At 41.6% G+C, this 23,914-nt stretch overlaps 1 protein-coding gene across 2 annotated transcripts in view; it reads right to left on the bottom strand.

Annotated features, from left to right (window-relative positions):
* The window catches only part of LOC132379854 ((E3-independent) E2 ubiquitin-conjugating enzyme UBE2O), a 186,588-nt gene that overhangs the window by 40,762 nt on the left and 121,912 nt on the right, over positions 1-23,914 (bottom strand). For both annotated transcript variants that reach the window (XM_059948119.1, XM_059948117.1), the window contains exons 11-12: positions 17,231-17,343; positions 6,347-6,478 (exon numbers count right to left, since the gene is read on the bottom strand). In XM_059948119.1, coding sequence (XP_059804102.1) covers positions 6,347-6,478; positions 17,231-17,343 — 245 coding nt within the window. The remainder of the gene's footprint in view (positions 1-6,346; positions 6,479-17,230; positions 17,344-23,914) is intronic.

Raw genomic sequence — 23,914 nt, forward strand, 5'->3', positions numbered from 1 at the left:
TTTGAATGGCTTCTTCAGTCTGTTCTTCTATTTATTCAGTCTACTGGTTGATCTGATCTTTGGACATAAATTCTAATTTATTCTTTGATTCCATAATCTTCAAGTCACTGATGTATTTTACAGATATAGGCTAATGAAACCATGTTGCATTATGTTATTGCCTTGGGGAAAGAGCAGGCTCAAAGGGCTGAGTGGCCTATTTCTGACCCTTGTTTTTGCATGAAACTTTCTTGAATTACTTTTGGATCATTGCCAATTGTCTTATGTCCCCTAGTTTTGCATTTCATAAGTACAAAGAGATCCAAAGATATGGATACAATAATCACAATTGCACTTATCAAATACCAACTTTGATGGACCTTAAAAGTTCCTTCAACCTTTACGTAAACACATGATTTAGGAATGAGAGTATGCCACTAAATCCCTCAAGCCAGATTTACCACTCAGTTGGACTATGGCTGATATGAATGCTATCTCCACTCTGCATTCTCACTCTGATAACTTTTCATCCACTTTTTCATAACTGCCAGGGCCTCAAAAATACTCAAAGACGACTTACATTAACATTTTTACAAGTTCCAAGGAGCCATGCCCCTCAGAACAAAAATATTCTGAGGGCCTACCTCACGTATGTGTTAATGTGAAGATTAGATGGTTTGATAATTTCTGAAACCTTAATTACAGTGTCCTGTAAAAGTATCCAACCCCCAACCTTTTGTTCACATAAACGAGTATTACAATCAGGGATTTTGATCAATTTAACTGAGAATTTTTATTTGTGAATCACATGCTCCTCCCCCCCACAGTATAGCGCAAAAAATGGAAAAGTGTAAAGCATGAAAAATCAAAAATTCAAAAACTGAGAAGTCAGCAGTCAAAGGTATGCATCCTCCTTTGCTCAATACTCACAGCTATTATGGCTAGCAGACTCTTTATATGTTTCTATTAGCTTTGCACAATGTGGTAGCGCAAGATCTGCCCATTCCTCCAAGCAAACTTGCTCAAGTGTACTTTTATTTGTGGAGAGACTATGGACAACAACATTGAGGTCTTGCCAGAGATGTTAAGAATCATAACAATCATGTTAGGGTCAGATCTCTGACTGGGCCACTCAAGGACAATCAAGGACACCAACTTTCTTCATTTGAAGCCACTCCATGGTGCTCTGGCATTTCCACTTCAGTCTCATCCAACCACAAGGCTTTCTTCCATATCTTCACAATATCTTCTAAGTGAAGCTTTGCAACATCTTTACGGGCAAGGATATGCTTTTTTTTAAAGCTGGGGTTCTTCCTTTCCACTCTTCCATAAATACCCTCTTTATCCAAGGCCTTATAAATGCTGGAGCCATGAACTTCATCTCCAGTTGCAGCCACCGACTTCCCCAGCTTACTCAGAGTGATTGTTAGCCTCACAGTAGCTTCTCTTACATGCCCATTCTTCTCTGGTGACTAAGTTTAGAGGGCTGGTCTGACCTTGGCAGTGGGGCCATGGTTTCCTATTTTTCAACTTTTTGAACTACAAGGCATGTTCAATGCTTTTGAGATGGTCTTGTACCCTTCCTCAGATTTGTGCCTCTCTATCATTTCCCTTAATTGTCTTGAATGCTCTTCTGTCTTCATTTCAGTTTTGTCTATTGAGAAACTACTATACTGTTGGACTTTACAGAAAGGGGGGTATTTATTCTTATGAATTCATTGAAAACAGATGATCCTCCAGTTTTCTCCAACAAATTGGTTGAGTTGGTAAGGTAATACAGTAGACTGCACCGGAGGAAAATTAGCATAATAATTGCAAAGAGGATGAATACTTTTTCAGCCTCACAATGTTTGTTTCTAATTTTTAGTAAATTGTTGATAAGTTTTGGAATTTGGCCACTCTAGGACATTAACTTCATTGTTTTTAAGCCATTCCTGTGCAGCTTTGAGTTTATGCTTGAGGTGATTGTCTTGCTGGAAAAGAAAACTTCTCCCAAGTCACAGCTCTCTTGCAGACTACATCAGGTTTTCCTCCAGGATTTCCCTGTATTTTGCCGCATTCATTTTACTCTCTACCTTCACAAGCCTTCCAGGAACTGCTTCAGTGAAGCACCCTCACAGCACGACGCAGCCACTATCATGCTTCACAGTAGGAATGGTATGTTTTTGAGGATATGCGGTGTTTGGCTTATGCCAAACAGTGTTTAGTCTGATGGCCAAAAAGCTTAATTTTGGTTTCATCAGACCATAGAATCTTCCACCTGACTTTAGTTTCCTACATGCTTTCTGGCAAACTCTAGCTGAGATTTCATGAGCTTTTCTCCCCCCCACCAGTGGCTTTCTGTTTGCCACTCTTGCATAAAACTGTGACTGGTGAAGCACCTGGGCAACAGTTGTATGCACAGTCTCTCCCATCTCAGCCACTGAAGCCTGTAACTCCTCCAGAATTGTCATAGGTCTCGTGGTGGCCTCCCTCAGTATTCCCCTTCTTATATGGTCACTCAGCTTTTGAGGATGGCCTATTCGAGGCAGATTTACAGCAGTGCCATATTCTTTCCATTTCTTGATGATTGACATAACTGTACTTTAAGAGATATTCAGTGACTTGGAAATTTTTCTTGAATCCATCTCCTGACTTGTGTTTTTCAATAACAGTTTCACAGGAGTTACTTGGAGTGTTCTTTTGTCTTCACGGTGTGATTTTTACCAGGATATTGACTCTTCAGCAGATGGAACTTCCAGATATAGGTACATTTTTACTATAATCAATTGAAACACCTTTACTGCACACAGGAGATCTCCATTTAACTGATTATGTGACTTCTAAAACCAACTGGCTGCACCAGTGATAATTTGGTGTGTTATATTAAAGGAGGTGAATACTTATGCAATCAATTATTTTGTTTTACATTTGTAATTAATTTAGATCACTTTCTAGAGATCTGTTTTCATTTTGACACAAGAGTTTCTGTTGATCAGTGTTAGTAAAAGCCAAATTAAATCCACTGTGATTCAATGCTGTAAATCAATAAAACATGAGAACTTCTAAGGGGAGGGGGAGTACTTTTTATAGGCACTGTGAGTGGAGGAAATCATAATTGGCATTTTCTGGCTGTCAGACTAGGCTAGAACTTTCAGTGCAGAGTAATCCATGGGAGGTGTTTTAGGGCAAGCATATTATTCACAATTCCCTGAAAGTGAAATCATAGGTAGACATGGTAGTGATTGCCTTTGGCATACTAGCCTTCATCAATCACCGAGTATAAGAGTTGGGATGTTGCAGTTGAAGATGTTGAGGCCACACTAAAATACTGTGTACATTTTCAACTCCCTTTTGAGGAAAAGTTATTAAACTAGAAAGAGAGCAAAGAACATTTACAAGAGTTAGGAGAGGTTGGACAAGTTAGCACTTCATTCTTTGGAACATAGGAGACAGAGTCTCCTCACGCTCAGAGACTGAGAATAATACACCTTATTAGAGGTGTATACAATGATGAGAAGCATAGATAAGGTGAATGCAGAATTTCCTCAGAAATAGCAAATCAAAAAGTTGAGGGCATAGGTTTATCATGAAAGGTACATGAGCTTGTAGCACAATTACAGATTGGCAGGTATGGCATTGTGGCTGAAACAAGACAAACTGGGAACTTAGTGTCAAAGGACACATTGTATTGAAAGGATAGGCAGGAAGGTAGAAGAGGTGGGGTGGCTCTGTTGGTAAAAACAAAATAAAATCAAATCTTGAGACATAACAGAATTGTTGTGGGAAGAGCTAAGAAACTGCAAGGGTAAAAAGACCCTGATGGGACTAACATACAGACCTTCCAACAGTAATAACAGTAATGTGGTTTACAAATTACAACAGGAGTTGAAAAATCCATGTCAAAACGCCAATGGGAGATGGGCAAAGATAGTCATGCGAGATATCAATAAGCATGTAGATTGAGAAAATAGGTAGAGCTGGATCCTAAGAGGGGAAAATGTAGAATGCCTGTGTGATGGCTTTTTAGAGCAGCTCGTGGTTGAGTCCACTAGGGGATCAGCTATTCTGGATTGGGTGTTGTCTAATGAACTGGAATTGATTAGAAAGCTTAAAGTAAAGGAACCTTTAAGGGCCAGCGATCATATGATCAAACTCATCCTGCAATTTGAGAAGGAGAAGCTAAAGTCAAATGTATCAGTATCACAGTGGAGTAAAGAGAATTACAGAAGTATGGGAGGAGACCTGGTTGGAACGAAACAGTACCAGGGATGACAGCAGAGCTGCAATGGCTGGAATTTCTGGGAGCAATTCAGAAGACAAATAAGCAGCATTCTAAAGGCAGAATGATACAACTACAGCTGATAGGAATCAAAGCCAACATAAAAGCCAAAGAGAGAGCATATAATGCAGCAAAAATTAGTGGAAAAATTTTAAAAACCAACAGAAGTCAAATAAAAAATTAATGTAGAAGGATAAGATATAATATGAAGGAAAGCTAGCCAATAACATTAAAGAGGATACCAAAAGTTTGATGGACAAACTGAATAAATATTTTGCATCAGTCTTCACTATGGAAGGTACTAGCAGAATGCAGGAAGTTCAAGATTGTCAGGTGGGAGAAGTGTGTGAAATTGCCATTACTAGGGAGGAAGTTCTTGGGAAACTGAAAGATCTTAAGGTAGATAAGTCACTTGGACCAGATGGTCTACACCCCACAGTTCAGAAAGAGGTGGCGGAAGAGATTGTGGAGGCATTAGTAATGATTATTTAAGAATGAATTCATTCTGAAATGGTTCCAGAGGACTGGAAAATTGCAAATGTCACTCCACTCTTTAAGAGACTGAGGCAGAAGAAAGGAAATTATAGGCCAGTGGTTGGGAAGCTGTTCCAAATGGTTGAAATCAACTGTTAAGAGTGTGGTTTTGGGCTACTTGCATTAGGTTTAGTGTTAGGCTGTAACTCATCATGGTTTCCTTAAGGGGAAATCTTGCCTGGCAAATCTGTTGGAACTCTTCAAAGAAATAACAAGCAGGTTAAAAAAAAAAGAGAATTGGTTGGTGTTGTGCACTTGGATTTTCAGAAGGCCTTTGACCAGGTGCCACACGAGGCTGCTTAACAAGTAAAGAGCCCATGGTATTACAGGAAAAGTGGGTGATAGTGGACACAAGTATTATAGAAGGGTTAAAGAGGTTCTTACACAGAGAATTGAGGGATATGGACATTGTGCTGGTGCTGTACTTTTCTGTGATCAGAAGGCAGGTTCCTACAAAGGAAAGCTTCAAAAGGATATGGGCCAAAAGCAGGCAAAATAGGACTAGCTTAGATGGGCATATTGGTCAGCCTGTGCAAGGTGGAAGTTTCTGTTTCTATGCTGTATTACTCTATGCCCATTCAAGCATGACAATTATTCACAGCAATACTGATCCCTCTTTTCCAGCAGGACCTCTTGGTGAAAGGTGAAGGACACAGCATTATCCACATGCAATGATTACCATTTTCCAACAGTTTCACCAGAGACTTTTAACCCTTGATTTTGTTTTTCAGCCAGTGAATTTTAAATGTTACTTCATATATTTATTCATATGAAGCTTAATATCTAATTAAAATTAAATGGGTTGCCCTTTAAAGTAGATAAAACAAGATTATTGCTCTGAAAAGATTATGAGGTAAGTCTTTGGAACACTCTTCCTCAAAAGGTAGTGGTAACAGCTCATAAATATCTTTAAGGCAGAGTTAGATACTTGAACGAAAGTATTACTGGATTCTGCAGATCGACAAAGAGGAATTGGATCAGCAATGAACATGTTTAATGGCAGATCAACAAGAGGCATTGGAACAGCCATGAATCTATTTAATAACAGATGGACAGGAGGAATTAGATGACCCGTGAACCGTTTAATGACGGACAGATGCGACAGTGAGGTTCTCAACTCCTACTCTGAATTTGCATGTGCATTTAGGAAGTTCAGTATCATGACACTGTAGCCAATGCTGATGACAGACTAATGGACACCAGAGGCAGCAGAAAAAGTGATAGATCAAAAAACCTTTCAAATAGGATACTCACTACATCATACAATTTAGTATTTCAATTTACTCTTTTTGCCATTTAAAATGTCAATAAAAACATTTTTCTTAGTAATGACACTGTAGCAAGGTTGACTACAATAGACGAGTCCTAAGTGTTAATTTTAAATGTTATTGTCTGCATCCAAACCTCTAGCTGCGAGACAAATATTTGCTATATGGACAGAATGGGGCTTGTAATGATAACAGCTACTCAGGACATGCACTTACAATTTTAACCCTAATGCAAGAACGTCAATTAAAAATTACTACAAAACTGCCACTGGGGAATAAAAGAAAAAGTACACCTTTACTGTACCTCATCAGCTTTATTTGTAGCTCTGCCTTCTTCTACATTCCCAATACGAATCACAATGTCGGTAATGCGGAAGTGGAAATCCGGATGGTCAGCAATATCATAAACACTAATATCTTCTTCATGGCCCAGCACCTGCAATTTTAAGTTCAAACTTCAAGTAAATTTATTATCAAAGTACATGTCACCATATAAAACAATAAGATTCATTTTCTTGCAGGCATACTCAAATCCAATAACCATAATATAATTGATGAAAGACCACACCAACAGGGCAGACAACCAGTGTACAAAAAACTATGCAAATACAAAAAGAAGAAAAAAACAATAAATAAGCAATAAATAAATATCAAGACATGAGGTGGAGTCCTCAAAAGCATCAAGAGTTTGTGGGAACAGTTCAGTGAAGGGCAAATGAAGTTGAGTGCAGAATCTCCTGGTTCAAGAGCCTGATAGTTGAGTGGTAATAACCTGGTAGTGTTGGACCCGAGGCTCCTCTAACTCCTTTCTGATGGCAGCAGTGGGTAGAGAGCATGACCGGAGAGGTAAGGGTCCCTGACAGATGTGACACATAGATGTGCTCAGTGGTGGTAAGGGCTTTACCCATGATGGACCAGGCTTTATCTACTACCTTTCATAGGATACTTCATTCAAGTGCATTGGCTTTTCCATACCAGGGTGTGATGCAACCACGCAATATGATTTCCATCACATATCTATAGAAACCTGTCAAAATTTTTAGATGTTATGCTAGAGCTTTGCAAAATTCTAAGAAAGTTGAGCTGTTGTCATTTAATAAATGAGGTTTATTTGAATAACCCATCTGAAAAAGAGCTGCCAGCAAACACTTACAGCAAAAAATGTCCTGGTAGTGTTGATCTAAATGACAAGAATTAGGGTAGTGAAAAGGCAGGATAATCCCCCTGCAGAGGCAAGGGTATTTTGGTTCAAGTCCCTATTATTATCAATGTCCAAAAGTCAAAAGAGATGATTGTGGATTACAGAAGGAATGGAAATAGGTTTGCTCTGATCAACATCAATAGTTTTGTAGTTGAGACGGGTGAGTAGTTTCAAGTTCCTCAGTACACATGTCACTAAAGATCTCACCTGGACTGTACACATTGGCTGTGTGGCAAAAAAAAGCAGTGTCTCTTTCACTTTTGGTGACTGAAGTAGTTCAGCATGAGCCCCCAAATCCTCAAGACCTTCTACAGGAGTGCCATTGGCAGCATCTTGACTGGCTGTATCACAGTCCGGCACAGGAACTCTACCAACCTTGACCGTTGGGCACTGCAGAGAGTGGTATGAACAGCCCAGCACATCTGTGGATGTGAACCCCCCTCCACTGAGGATATTTATAACAGCAGGTGCAGAGAAAAGGCTTGGAATATCATTGGGGACACCAGTCACCCCAACCATAAACTGTTTCTGCTGCTTCCGAATGGCAAACAGTGCTGCAGTATTAAAGCCAGGACCAAAAGGCTATGGGATAGCTTCTTTCTATAAGCCATCAGACATAAATTTATGTCTGTACATTGCAACCAAGTCATAATGCACAGATTTTTACCCCTTCATGTTGTGGGATGGATGTAAGATTTGAATAAACTCAATAAATTAATTCAATATGCCAATACTGATTCAATAACCAATACTCCACCAACATGCCCCAGTGATGTCGATCTGAATGATAAGGATTAGGATAGTGAGAAGGCAGGATATCCCCTTGTTGAGGCAAGGGGATTTTGGTACAAGTCCCTGTTATTTTCTTTTCTTCTATTGCATTGATTGTAGCCCAGATTATTTTTTACCAATGTAACATTTATGATCAATTTACAATCACATATTGGTCTTTAAATAAACTAGATCATCTGGTCTTGCAAATCAAACCAGAAGAATTAAGGCATTATTGACTGAGCTAAATCTCAAATCACATTAAAACTACATTCTTTCATGTAAGGAAAATTGCAAGAGTTCGATTTCTTGTAACATCCCAAGATGTAGAAAAACTGATAATCACTTTTGATTTTAGCCGATTAGACTATTTTAGTGCGCTCTTTGCAGGACCGCCTAAGAAAGATATCAATTAGCTACAGCTTGTTCAAGATACAGTGGCAAGATTCTTAACCAGAAGAAAATTTGAGCACATTTCACTGGTTTTGGCATCACTACACTGGCTGCCTGTGTCCTTAAGGATCAATTTTAAAATACTCTTAATTGTATATAGGTCTCAGATTAATCTAGTTCCAAACTAGATTAGTTTGCAACCAAAACAATGTGCAGCAGATTGGTACAGTGGCCTGGGGAACTTGAAATCAGTTCTGGATTATCGAAGGAACCGGATTACAGATAGTTGGATTAGTGAAAGTCGACTGTATATTGATTTATCATTACCATTTGTATATAGTATAGGTAATGAAGCTTTCACCAGTGACCAATCCATACGTCGGCAGTTTGAGAGGAGGAAATTTCACTCAGGTCCACTGCCTGAGTAGAAAAAGGTAGCAATGGGTTGCAATAGCATAATAGAGCTTTGACCAACAGCCAATCTGTGTTTGAGATTGATTAACATGTGCAAATTAAAGGAAGGCAGGGACAAGAGCAGCTGCCATCGTCTGAGCGGACAGAGACACAGTGGTGCACTTGAGGTGTTAAGTTCTTTGAGGCTTCAGTCAAAGAAAGAAATCAAAAGAGTTGCAAGGGGATGGGAACCAGAGTGCCAGAACAGTTAATGGAGAGGTTGTGAAAGCAAATGTTAGTAAGACCTCAAGCAACGTCAGGAATCAAAAGACTGAGCATTATGTGACTAGTGTCTTGAGCAGTGTATATATCAAAGCATGAAGTATCATAGGAATGGCAGATGAGCTCAGGGCATGGATCAACAGCTTGAATTATGATATTGTAGCCATTAATGAGATTTGGTTGCAGGAGGGGCAGGACTGGCAGCTCAATATTCCCAAGACCCAATAGGATAAATCAGGGATGAAGAATCAAAAAGGGTAGCAAATACAGTACTCAAAGTGTTATATCTCAATGCACAGAGTATAAGAAATAAGGTGAATGATCTTGTTGCAGTTTTATAGAATGCCAAGTATGATGTTGTGGCCATCAATGAATCGTGGCTGAAGGATGGTTGCAGTTGCAAGGGTAAAAGGACCCTAATGGCAGTTATATACAGGCCTCCCAACAGTAGCTGGGATGTCGACTACAGATTACACCAGGGAAGAGAAAAGGTGTGTCAAAAGGATAATGTTATGATAGTTCTGAAGATTTTAAAACATGCACATAGATTGTGAAAATCAGGCTGGTAATGGTTCTCAAAAGTGAATCTCCTGAATGCCTGCAAGTGCAGTTTGTCATGAGCATACTCATACTGAGAGGTATACAAAATTGAGGGGTATAGATTGGGTAAATGGAAGCAGGGTTTTTTTTATCCCCAGAGTTTGGGTGGGACTACAGATGTCATGGCTTAACGGTGAAAGGTGAAAAGTTTAAGGGAAACATGAGGGGAATTTTCTTCATTCAGGGACATGAGAGTGTGGTATGAGCTGCCAGCACAAGTAGTCCATGTGAGTTTGATTCAATGTTTAAGAGAAGTTCGGACAGGTACATGGAAAAAGGGATATGGAGGGCTATGGTCCAGGTGCAGGTCGTTGAGAGTAGGTAGTTTAAATGGTTTTGGCATGGACTAGATGGGCCAAAAGGCCTGTTTCTGCACTGCACCTCTATGACTTTAAGCACTTTAAACCTGCATTGTAATGTATAAAGGATGCTATATAAATAAAATTATTATTTTTATATGCTAAAATGGTCTGCGTGTACAAATGAAGTAGTCAAAAAAAATGCAAGTTATCGGAGCACTTGCTGTGCAGTGCAGTCATTAGTACCTGGTCAAGTATTTTATCAAAATTTTCTCACATTCCCCAAGATTAAATGTTGATGCGCTCAAACAAAGCAGCTACACTGGGTCCCATCAAATGTGGATTTGTTCATCCTGCAAATCTACAGTACTGCAAGTCACTGATTGATACTCTGAACATCAAGACCGTAAAGACATAGGTGCAGAATTTGGCCATTTAGCGCATTGAGTCCAATCTGCCATTTCATCACGGCAGATCCCATTCAACCCCATATATCTGCCCTCTCACCATACCCCTTGATGCTCCAACCAATTGGGCATCTACCAACTTCTGCTTTAAATATACCCACGGACTTGGCCTCCATCGCCATCTGTGGCAGAGCATCCACAGATTCACCACGTTGGGTTAAGAAAAAAAACAAATGAATAAATTCATCCTTACTTCTGTTCTAAAAGGTCATCCCTCAATTTTAAGGCTGTGCCCTCTAGTTCTGGATAACCCCACCAGAGGGAATATCTTCACATTCACCTTATCTAGCCTTTGCAACTTCTGGTTGGTTTCAATGAGGTCCCTATGCACTCTCCTAAATTCCAGTGAGTATAGCCCCAAAGCTGCCAAATGCTCCTCATGTGTAAACCCCTTCACTTCTGGAATTATCCTCATGAACTTCCCCTGGACTCTCTCCAATAACGATACAGCCTTTCTGAGATAAAGGGCCCAAAACTTGACAATACTCTGTGTGGCCTGACTGGTGTCTTAAAAAGCTTCAGCAGTATCTCTATTTTTATATTCTATTCCCCTTGAAATAAATGCCAACATTGCATCTGTCTTCTTTACCACAGACTCAACCTACAAATTAACCTTCTCAGAGTCTTGCATGAGGACTCCTAAGTCCCTCTGCACCTCCAGTCTTTGAATTCTCTCCCCATTTGGATAATAGTCCACATTGTTGTTGACGACTTTGAGCAAAAATTACCAAAATGCATCATCATACATTGCCCAACAATGGATTCCATCTGCCACTTTTGCCCATTCTTCCAATTTGTCTAGGTTAGCTGCAATTGCATTACTTCCTCAGCACTCCCTACCCCTCCACTTATCTTCATATCATCTGCAAACATTGCTACAAAGCCATCAATTCCCCTATCTAAATTATTGACAATGTGAAAAGTAGCAGTCCCAATACTAACCCCTGAGGAACACCATTAGTCATAGAACCATAGAACACTACAGCACAGTACAGGCCCTTCAGCCCTCCATGTTGTGCTGACCCACATAATCCTTTTTTAAAAAGTACTAAACCCACACTACCCCATAACCCTCCATTTTTCTTTCATCTATGTGTCTGTTCAAGAGGCTCTTAAATACCCTTAATGTTTTAGCCTCCACCACCATCCCTGGCAAGTCATTCCAGGCATTCACAACCCTCTGTGTAAAAAACTTACCCCTGATGTCTCCCCTAAACTTCCCTCCCTTAATTTTGTACATATGCCCTCTGGTGTTTGCCACTGGTGCCCTGGGAAACAGGCACTGACTATCCACCCTATCTATGCCTCTCATAATCTTGTAGACCTCTATCAAGTCCCCTCTCATTCTTCTACGCTCCAAAGAGAAAAGTCCCAGCTCTGCTAAACTTGCTTCATATGACTTGTTCTCCAAACCAGGCAACATCCTGGTATATCTCCTCTGCACCCTCTCCATAGCTTCCACATCCTTCCTATAATGAAGTGACCAGAATTGACACAATACTCTAAGTGCGGTCTCACCAGAGATTTGTAGAGTTGCAACATGACCTCTCTACTCTTGAACTCAATCCCCCAGTTAATGAAGCCTAGCATCCCACAGGCCTTCTTAACTACCCTATCAACCTGTGCAGTGACCTTGAGGGATGTATGGATTTGAACCCCAAGGTCCCTTTGTTCATCCACACTCTTAAGTAACTGACCATTAATCCTGTACTCAGCCTTCTGTTTTGTCCTTCCAAAATGCATCACCTCACACTTGTCCAGACTGAACTCATTCTGCCATTTTTCTGCCCAACTCTGCAGCCTGTCTATATCCTCTTGTAACCTTCAATCACCTATAGCTCCATCCACAACTCCTCCGTGTCATCCACAAACTTACTCACCCACCCTTCTGCCTCTACATCCAGGTCATTTATAAAAATCACAAATAGCAGGGGTCCCAGGACAGATCCCTGCGGCACTCCACTAGTCACCAACCTTCAGGCAGAATACTTTCCTTCCACAATTACCCTCTGCTTTCTTCCTTTAAGCCAATTTTTTATCCAAACAGCCAAGGTTCCACTTATCTCATGCCTCATGACTTTCTGGATGAGTCTCTCATAAGGGACCTTGTCAAATGCTTTGCTAAAGACCACATCCACTGCCCTACCCTCATCAATTTCTTTTGTTACCTCTTCAAAAAACTCAATCAGGTTCGTGAGGCACGATCTTCCCTTCACAAAGCCATGTTTACTATCCATGAGTAGACAGTACTTCTCCAAATGCTCATAGATCCTATCCTTAAGAATCCTTTCCAGTAGTATGCATACCACTGACGTTAGACTCACCAGTCTATAGTTCCCAAGTTTCTCCCTATTACCTTTTTTAAACAAGGGAACTACATTTGCCATTCTCCAGTCCTCCAGTACTTCCCCTGCAGCCAAAGAGGATTCAAAGATCATGGCTAATGCTCCTGCGATCTCTTCTCTCAATTCCCACAACAACCTGGGGTGTATCATATCCAGCCCTGGAGACTTCAATCTTAATGTTTTTAAGAAGATCCAGCACTACTTCTTCCCTAATCGCCACATTGTCCAGCACACAGGCCTGCACTACTTCGACCTCATCCTGATCAAGATCCTTCTCACTTGTGAATACTGAAGCAAAGTATTCATTTAGGACCTCCCCAACCTCCTCTGCCTCCAGGCACATGTTGCCCTCTTTATCCTTTAGCTGTCCCACCTTCGTTCTCGTCATCCTCCTATTCTTCACGTATGCATAGAACGCCTTGGGGTTCTCCTTAATCCTGCATGTCAAGCCTTCTCATGCCCCCTTCGAGGTCTCCTAAGTCCTTTCTTTAGCTCCTTCCTGGCTACCCTACATTTCTCATAAGCACCTCCTACTACCTGCTTCTTACATCTAACATATGCTTCCTTTTTCCTCTTGACGAGTTGCCTCACATGTTTCGTCAGCCACGGTTCCCTTTTCCTACCATTTTTTCCCTGCCTCAGTGGGACAAACCTATCCTGAACCCAGCTCAAGTGGTCGCTAAACTTCTCCCACATCTGTGCTTTCCTCTTTGAACATCTGTTTCCAATTTACTCTCGCTAGTTCCTGCCTCATCCCTTCAAAGTTAGCCCTTCCCCAGTTAAGCACTTTACCATTTTGTCTGATTTTATCCCTTTCCATAGCTATGCTGAAGCTAAGGGAGTTGTGGTCACTCTCACCAAAATGCTCCCCCACCAAGAGGTCCGTCACCTGACCAGGTTCATTACCCAGAACTAGATCCAGTATAGCCTCTCCTCTTGTCGGCCGATTCACACACTGTGTCAGGAATCCTTCTTGAACACACCTGACAAATTCAGCCCCATCTATTCCCCTTGTACTCAGGAGGTGCCAGTCAATATGAGGGAAGTTGAAATCACCCATAACTACTACCCTGTATTTCCTGCTCTATTCTAAAACCTGTCTGCTTATCTGCTCCTCGGTGTCCCGAGGGCTATTTGGGGGCCTATAGACTACTCCCAGCACAGTGATTGATCCCTTCCTATTTCTGACTTCTACCCAGACTGACTCCGTGGACACTCTTTCTGCAGTGTCCTCCCTTTCTATAGCCGTGATACTATCCCCGACCAGCAATGCTACTAACCCCCCTTTTCTACCTCCCATCCTATTCCTTTTAAAACACTTGAACCCCGGGACCTGCATCATCCAATCCTGCCCTTCCTCCAACTAAGTTTCAGTAACGGCCACAACATTGTAGTTCCACGTACTAATCCATGCTCTAAGCTCATCCTCCTTGTTCCTAATACTCCTAGCATTGAAATAGACACACTTCAACCCCTTTAACTGGCTACGATTATGTTCTGTCCCCTGCCTGTCCTTCCTCATCAACTCTGAACTCTCAGCATCCTGCCCTTGTCCTTCTACCTTAATCCCTGCACTCACATTCTGATTCACACCCCCCTGCCAAACTAGTTTAAACTCTCCCCAACAGTTCTATCAAACCTGACTGCCAGAATATTGGTCCCCCTGGGATTCAAATGCAACCCGTCCTTTTTGTACAGGTCACACCTGCCCCAAAAGAGGTCCCAATGATCCAGAAATCTGAATCCCTGCCCCCTGCTCCAATTCCTCAGACACGCATTTATCCTCCACCTCATTCTATTCCTATTCTCACTGCTGCGTGGCAAAGGCAGTAATCCTGAGATTACTACCTTTGAGATTCTGCTTTTCAACTTCCTTTCTAACTCCCTGTAGTCTTCTTTCAGGACCTCTTCCCTTTTCCTACCTATGTCATTGGTACCAATATGTACCACGACCTCTGGCTGTTCTCCCTCCCACCGCAGGATATCTTGGACACGATCAGAAACATCCCGGACCCTGGCACCTGGGAGGCAAACCACCATCCGAGTTTCTTTCCTGCGTCCACCGAATCGCCTGTCAGAACCCCTGACTATAGAGTCCCCTATCACTACTGCCTTCCTCTTCCTTTCCCTACCCTTCTGAGCCACAGGGCCAGACTCTGTGCCAGAGGCACAGCCACTGTCGCTTCCCCCAGGTAGGCTGTCCCCCCCAACAGTACTCAAACAGCAGTACTTATTGTCAAGGGGTACAGCCACAGGGGTACTCTCTAGTACCTGACTCTTCCACTTCCCTCTCCTGACTGTGACCCATTTCTCTGTCCCCCGTGGCCCCGGAGTGACCACTTGTCTGTAACTCCTCTCTATCACCTCCTCACTCACCCTGACCAGATGAAGGTCATCGAGCTGCAGCTCCAGTTCCCTAACACGGTCCCTTAGGAGTTGCATCTCGATGCACCGGGTGCAGATGTGGCCGTCTGGGATGCCAGGAGACTCCAGGACCTCCCACATCTGACACCGACCACAGAAAACTGGCCTCACACACATACTACGTCCCACTGCAATCAACAACTGCCTCACCTCTTCCCGTTACCATCGAAGCTCATTGAGCCAAAGCCCTTTCACTCTGCTGCCCGTTCCCAACGCTGCCCGCTGGATATGGCTGCCTTCTTTTTAAACTGTTCATGCTCATCTGGCTAATGTCATATGCCTGCGCAGTCTGTCCTCTCTCTTCCCCTGAGAATTCAAAATGTCTTCCCGCTGGTAATCCTTAGGTGCTCTCTTGCTGTCTTCTTTTTCTGAATCAAAAACTTCTGCAGATTCCTTGCCCTTTTTAAACTGTTCGCGCTCAACTGGCTGACATCACGCGCCTGCACAGTCTGGCCTCTCTCTTCCTCTGAGAACTCAAAATGTCTTCTCGCTGGAATTCCTTAGGTGCTCTCCCACTGCCTTCTTGTTCCGAATCATTGGTAGCCAACCAGAGAAGATCCCCTTTATTCCCACTTGCTGCCTCCTGCGTGTTAGCCATTCCTCTATCCATGCCAGTATCTTTTCTGTAACACCATAGGATTTTTCATCTTGTTAAGCAGCCTCACGTGAGACACCTTATCAAATAACTTCTGAAAATCTAAGTAAATGATATCCACTACCTCTCTTTTGTCTCCTTTCTCCTGTTTGTTACTTCCTCAAAGAATTCTAATAGTTTTGTCAGGCATGATTTCCCTTTATAGAAACCATACTGACTTTGACTTATTTTATCATGTGCTTCCAAGTACCCCGAAATTTCCTCCTCAATAATGGACTCCAACACATTCCCAACCACTGAGGTTAGGCTAACTGGTCTATAATTTCATCTCTTTTGTCTTCCTCCCTTCTCAAAGAGTCCAGTGATAGCTGCAAAAGAATGCTGTCAACATTTATATTGGGATCGCAAAATCTTGCTGGACATTGGTAATAGAGTATACTGCAAGTCCAATTCATTGGTTCACTGGCAAGAACAACATGGGGAAGATGCAATGCCACGGCTGTAGCGAGGACTAGGCCAAACCCGCAGGCTTGCCTATTGTAGCCATCCATGGCAAGAGAACTGAGGTAGTGTAGGAGAGAGCAGGGGCTTCTGTTGCGCATGCCAGAATTAGTCCTGGGTTCGGTGTTTGCTTGGTGCTATTCTCCAAGGTTTGCTTGGTGGAAGGACAAGCTGGATCAGGACTCAAATCGTGCCACTCAGGGACTTGGGTTATATTATTTTTTTGTGAATATGTTTTTCTGAAATCACAACCACATGAGTTACTTGTGCCATGTGCTGCTGGTAATGTGTGTTGCTCCTTGGCCCCAGAGGAACACTGTTTCATTTGGCTATATTTATGTTTGGTTGAAAGATAATTAAACTTGAACTTGGTAAATTTCTCACCTACGTAACTTTGCAAGGCAACTGCAAGTGTTCTTGAACTCATCTTCAGGATATAGTTCCAAAGGAGAATGTTGGTTCTCCGTTGCATTCAACAATGACTAGATGACCTGTGTGGGAGAGTTTTTAAAAGAGGAAAAGCTGTGGGACTGGGACAGTTCTACTCTCTTGACCTTGGAAGTCCAGGTCCAGTGATACAAGGAGTCGACACAAACTGGGGTCTTACTTGATTGCAGTGGATGACCATGACTGCTTTTGTGCCTTTGTCATGCCAGAGAACAGCACCACCTTAAAGCCTGGAGTTTACATGCTATTAAACAACTATCCACTGACAAAGGACCTTGGGTGTTGATCCATTTTCTTCATTTTAATTCCATTGACTTTTACATCCTAACTATTATCACTATAAATTGGACACTGTTTCAGCAGACAGCCTATGCTCTAACCTCAAGATCTTTAACAGCCAATTATCCAACAGACATGAATTAGCAAAAAATCTGCACAGTTTCAATACAATTGTTCTTTAAATTACTCACCTCAATCTCATTACCATTTGCCTTCGGTTTGAACCATTTTACTGAACATGTCCGCCCAAAGTGGTCAACGGATTGGACAACGCCATACACACCAATTTCCTGGGCACCTTGAGCTTATAGGTAACAATAGTTAGTGCAAAACAGGAACTAAACTGAAGTTCTATTTTTAACCTGCATTCTTAATAATATTCCTTTATCCAAATGATGAAAGCTTTGGTCAAGGTCACAGAAGTCAAACATTATAATCTCTCAATTATTATAAGTATTGTTTGCTTTGCAGTTGGGTACTGCTTCTGGGGCCTTGAACACTTATTGGTTACTAGAGATACTAGGAAATAAAAAGGATATTTTTCTTTCTAATGATAAGTCAGGTTAGCTGGGCTCTAGATTAACATCTGACCTTGTTTCTTCATAAGATTCTAATGGAGCTAGTGCTACACAAAAGCAATATATCCATTACTAGCTCTGCTCTCATGCATAAAAAGCTACAAGAACAACTACTTACCCTTTTTGTAAATTGGTTTTCCACCACTGACCATGATATAATAGAACAAGGCTACTCAGCCCATCAAGTCTGCGCCGCTATTTTATCGTGGCAGGTTTATTATCCGTCTCAACCCTATTCTCCTGCTTTCGGCCTGTAACCTTTCATGACGTGACTAATCAAGAACCAATCAACTTCCGCTTTAAATATACTCAATGACTTGACAGCTGAAGACATTTGTGGCAATTAATTCCACAGATTCACCATCCTTTGGCGAAATAAATTCCTCATGTCTGTGAAACTTATTTTTAACTGGGTGTCTCTGGAAATGTGGCTCATTAGCCCCTTGCTAACAGCCACTGAACTACGCGGTGAGAAACCCACCTTTCTCAGACTCTGTACGTCTAGGGTATATGCACTTTGGTCCCGCCAAACCAGAGGTTGGGATGTCTCACCCACCCAAACCCCAGCTTGTGTGAATGCTGTGTGATTTACTACCCCCCTCCCATTCCTGCAATGGCCTGTCAGCAAGAAATAACAGATCGTATACTACATACAATTATAAAATAGTATATTTATGAACATTAACTTAACCAAGAGTTATTAAAGAAAAAAAAGAAAGAAAATGCCAAAAAGGGCCCTTTATAATTAAACATTCAAATGTGCACACAAGTTGGAGCTAATCTTGAACTTGGTTGTAGCTTACGCGCTGGACCCTTGGTCTGCGAGACAGTACATACCACCTTCCCTATGTTGCTCGAAATCCATCTCAAACAAATGGGTCTCCCATGAGGGTATTGGTCCTTTCTCCTTGAAGCCCCTCATCTGCAAAAAGCACCTTGTGCAACAGGGAAGGCATTCTCAGCCACCTTCCCTCCTGTCTTCTCCCAACTCCCGCTGAAAAAGATCTCAACCCATACCAAGGACCCTGACAAAACCTTTCCGCCCAGCATTCTCTAGAACCTACTCCCAATTCCACCATTCTGACTGGCTGACACTACATTCCAAAGCTGAACAACAAAGCGTCTTATCTCAGTTCAAACCCAACCAGGCTGAAAGCAGAACAGACTGCCCTTACAGAACTGCTAAAATGAAATACCTACAGCATAGTAGTAAAAATCAGGGTGTTGCATTTGTTCTAAGTGGACAGCCCTCTGTTGTGAGGCTGTCCCCTCTGGACCCAGACTCACCCACTATAGGAAACATCCTCTCTTGGACTTTGAACACTTGTTAACTTTAAATGGGCCTTCCTTATTCTTCTAAACTCAGCACATATAGACCTAGAGCCATCACTCATACATTAACCCTTTCATTGCTAGATTAATTAAAGGCTCAAAAAAACTATATACTCTGAAATTCTTCACATAACAAAAAATGAACAAAAGTGGAACAGGCACATCAACCCCCAAACCCCACTCCCATGCACAAAAAAAAGAGAAAAATCAGGCAAAATATACAGACTATAGACTTTTTTTCCCAGCCTTGTAGTTTTTTGTTCTATTCCAAGTCCACATACAAAACACAGAAAATCCCTGGTAATATTCTCCAGCCACGACAGCAGGCTCTCACCTCTCCAGTAGCAGGGAGATCAAAAGACAGGCAGCCAGCACTCACTTCGCATTCTCCTCAATGCTTCAATCTCCCTCTTCGCTTTAATCGGTGGACAACGGAAGCTTTAATCAGCTCACACCCCATCTCACAGCCTATTGCCATGAAGTTCAAGCATGCTGCCTGTCTCCAGAAATCCTCTTGGAAGGCTTCAGAGCACTGAAACACCCAAACTTCTGTATTCACCTCTAAGTTTCAATCTCTCATTGCTTTAATCAGTGGACAAAGGAAGCCTTAATTGGGGAGATGGAGTTGAACATTGCCTCACACCCAGTCCCACAGCATGCCCACCATGAGGTTTGCACACGCTGCCTATCTCCTGGAGATTGCAGAGCGGTGGAACCCTAATGCGTGGAACACCCAAACAATCTCCAAACAGCAAATCACAGGTTCCAACCCACAGAATCACTCCCAAGACAAAAATCATACATAAAAGACATAGAAATAGTGAAACGTATTGTTTCACGATCTGCCCAGACGATGCTGATCGAAGGAGCATTGAATGCAGGGGCCATTTTGGCCGGAAGGGTCATTATTGTGAACATCCTCTGAACCGTCTCTAATGCCAACCTCTCTTAGATAAGGTCCTAAACTGCTCACAATTATCCAAGTGCGGTTTGATCAATGCCTTATAAAGCTTCAGCATTACACCCTTGCTTGTATACAGGTGTCCCCCACTTGACGAATGTTCGTTTTATGCCACTTTGCTTTTACAAAAGACATACATTAGTAACCTGTTTTCACATTACAAAGAGGACTTTCACTTTTACAAAAAATTTTCCCATATAAATTAATGGTTCTTCACTTTACTCTATTTTGGCTTAAGAAAGTTTTCATAGGATTGCTCTACCTTTGTAATGAGGGCGGGGGGAAACACCAGTATTTTAGTCCTCTTGAAATGAATGTTAACATTGCACTTGCTTTCATTACCAGCAACTCAACTTGCTGACCTCCAGTTCCTGGCCCAGATTTGCAGACATCAGGTGCCTGGGTTGTAGAGTCTGGAAATCAGAGGTTTGATGTCTGCAAGTCTGGGCCAGCGACTGGAGGTTGAGGGAAGGAGGTGGCTTTCCTGGGATTTCTGGATCTCACTATTTAATACTTAAACTAGATTGTTAATTGGTATCTTCTTTGCAGTTTAACAATTATTTGCTTGTATTTCATATAATTACTTTTATTCAAGTAACAGTTTAATATGCTTCCTTAGTGGTCACAATACATATTTGCAAGTTGTCTGTTCCCTAATGCATGGACCCCTCGGTTAATGGTAGGGGTCTATTGTATAAAAATGGTTGGGAACCCCTGCCCTGGGGGTTATACAAATTCTGGAAAGCTCCAGAAGTTTCTTTGGTTTGCATTATTTGAATAAGAATCATGTAGGTTAACTCTCACCTAGAAATTTGAATGGAATTTTCCATATCTATGTGGTATAAAAGAGCTTCTCTGTGCTGGGCACCACCTTCTTAATCTTTGAGCTCCTTCCCTATTACTGTCCTCTTTCAATTTTCCTCAAAAGCCCTTCCAAAAGTGTTGTTACAACCACTAATTTAAAGCTCATCAGTCTATAACTCCATGGCTTATCCCTGCTACCCTTCTTAAATAAAAGCATAACATTAGCTATCTCCCATCCCTGGTACACTTGCTTCCCTTAATACTCTAGGATACATTTGGTCAGGCTCTGGGAATTAATTCACCTTTGTGGATTTCAGAGCCTCGAACACCACCTCCTTTGTAACACTGGTACACTCGAGAACATGACCATTCTTTCCCTTAACATAGCAGCTTCTCCGCAATAAATAACAATGAGAAGTTTTTATTATCATTTCTCCCCACAGATTACTACATTGACCCTTAAGATCTCTACTCTCTCCTTAGCTACCCCTTTGCTCTTCATATACAGAGAATTTTAAGATTAATTTCTTTCCTTTGAGCATGTTAATAGCATTTGTTAATGACCCTTTAACCCAATAAATCCATATTACCAAGTTGTTACATGACCTAGTCTCAAACAAGAGTTTATGGATGCTACAAATCCAAAGTAACACACAATGCTACAGGAACTCAGATCAGGTGATGTCCTGATGGAAGGTCTCAAAAGCTATTTATTCCTCTCCATGGATGATGCCTGATCTGCTGACTTCATCGAGCATTCTGGGCTACTTTGAGATAGTCCCAGTTGCCTGTATGTGGTCTGCATTCCTCTAACCATACTTATCAATGTACCGATATCGAAACTATAGAAAGGGTGCAGTGGAGATTTACAAGGACATATAGGTTGAGTGAACTTGGTCTTTTCTCCTTGGAGTGACAAAGGATGAGAGGTGACCTGACAGAGGTACAAGATGTTGAGAGGCATTGATTGTGTGGATAGTCAGAGGCTTTCTCCCAGGGCTGAAATAGCTAACACAAGAGGGCAAAGTTTTAAGGTGCTTGGAAGCAGTCCTAGATTTATCCATCACCATCTTGAAACTAATTATGGTCACAGGTGCCCAAATTCTCCCCTACAAATATGTCAACCGCTTGAATGGCTTCATTTCCTTAAGTCAGTGATGCCCTTTCCTCAGAATGGTGCTCCACATATTACTTCAACTTCCTGTGCACACTTAAATTCTGCCCATTTAACCCCTTAGCACCAAAGCAAAAATAATTTCACTGGTCCTTTTACATGCCCCCGAATTTGCTGATTATATCCTGTTAATGTGGCTACTACTCCTACCTTTATGTTATTTATTTAGAGATACAGCACAGAAAAAGCCCTTCTACCCATACTGCCCAGCAATGCCCAACAACCCCGATTTAACAGTAATCCAACCACTGGACAATTTACAAATAACCAGATAATCTACTTGGTGCATGTTGGATTGTGGGAGGAAATCGGAGCACCAGGGGAAAATGCACACATTCTATGCAAAGGATGTACAGAGACTCCTTACAGAGACACTGGAATTGAATTCCGAACTCCAGCACCCCGAGCTGTAATAGTGCCACACTATTACTATCCTACCATGGCAATCAATGCATTTCCTTGCATTTTTTGCCTCCAGCCAAACTTAACTTTTTTCTATATATTTTTAATCTACATTATTGCAATAAAATAAAAAACCTTTGCTTCCCTTCATTCCACGTATCTCACTTTTTATCACTGTGGCCTTATCTGTCTCTACCTTGATCCCTTGCCTTCCACTTTCAGATTAGAGCCCTAACATTGTAAAATGCTGATTAAAATTTTCTGCCAACAGCTTCAGTAAACAATCCAGTGAGATGTCATTTTCGTTCAGCATTCAGCCAAAGCTACAATAAAATCTGTCTCCGTTATCCTGCATGGCAGAGCATCCTACACTAACCTGGGAGGAAAAATAAAATCACATTGATTCTTCTAACAACCATCTTCATTCTGTCCTCTGGTTCCTCACCCTTCTGTCAATGTGAAGGGCTCCCTTCCTGAATGATTAGATGTTGAGTCATCTTTCTGTGCTTCTCCTAACTACTCCAGTTTTTACATGATCTAGTCAGACAAAATCTGACCTTTTGAATTTAATCCAGAATTGTGACATGTTGACCTAAGAAGCAGCAGATACAAACCACTCAGCTGCTTTATAATTCCACGGGCTTCATACTCAATGATAAGTTGCTAACATTGTATTATGTTACAAAGCCCCTTGTGAAAGCCCACTACACATTAACTTCATACAACCTCAGCTCCATAAAGCAATTAAACATCATTTATACTAAATAATTTACACAATAAATTATTTACACAATAATTTGTACATTGTCCTAAGAAATTTCTAATTTTACTCCCGTCATTATTTCTCAAAGTTTCTGCTCTGCTGATGTTAACCTTAGTGATCTACAGTTGCAGAGAAACTATGGCAGTGAATATGGTTATACTTGCATTTTTCTAATCCTTATGTACACCCCTGGGTCTATAAATGTTTAGAAAATTACAGACAAGACCACTGCAATTTGAAAGTCTATTTCTCTCAACAACCTAGGACATATCCCATCTGGAGCAGATGATTTATCCACATCAAGCCTTCCCAGTTCCTCAACTACAAATCCCTTTACTGAGATTTCAGCAGCAAAGTCAAGGAGGATTAAAGAAAATTTCAAGGCACTCTGCAAGTTCATTAAGAGCAAGAGGATAACTAGGGAGCAGGACCACTCACGAATAATGGAGGGAGCACATGCTTGGAGGCAGAGGGTGTGTGCCTTTGTATTGGTATTCACCAAGGATGTGGAGTATGTGGAGATCACTGTGAAGTATGATAACCCACCAGGGCATTTTGAGATAAAGAAATACTGTGGGGTTACCTATAAAACATTAAGGTGGATGTCTCTGGAGTTTGATGTAATCTACCCCAGGTTATTCAGAGTCAAGAAGTTAGATTGTGGGGGATTTGACCGAGATAGCCACATTGAAGTCCCAGAGAATAGGTGAGCAGCTAATATTGTTTCACGTTTGGAAATGTTTTCTTTAAGAAAGGAGGCAGGCAGCAGAAAAGAAATTATAGACCAGTTAGCCTGACCTCTGTGGTTGGGAAGATGTTGGGAGTCAGTTGTTAAAAATGAGGTTACTGAGTACCTGGTGA

This window comes from Hypanus sabinus, chromosome 23 (assembly GCF_030144855.1).
Source record: "Hypanus sabinus isolate sHypSab1 chromosome 23, sHypSab1.hap1, whole genome shotgun sequence".
In the NCBI taxonomy this organism is placed as follows: Eukaryota; Metazoa; Chordata; class Chondrichthyes; order Myliobatiformes; family Dasyatidae; genus Hypanus; species Hypanus sabinus.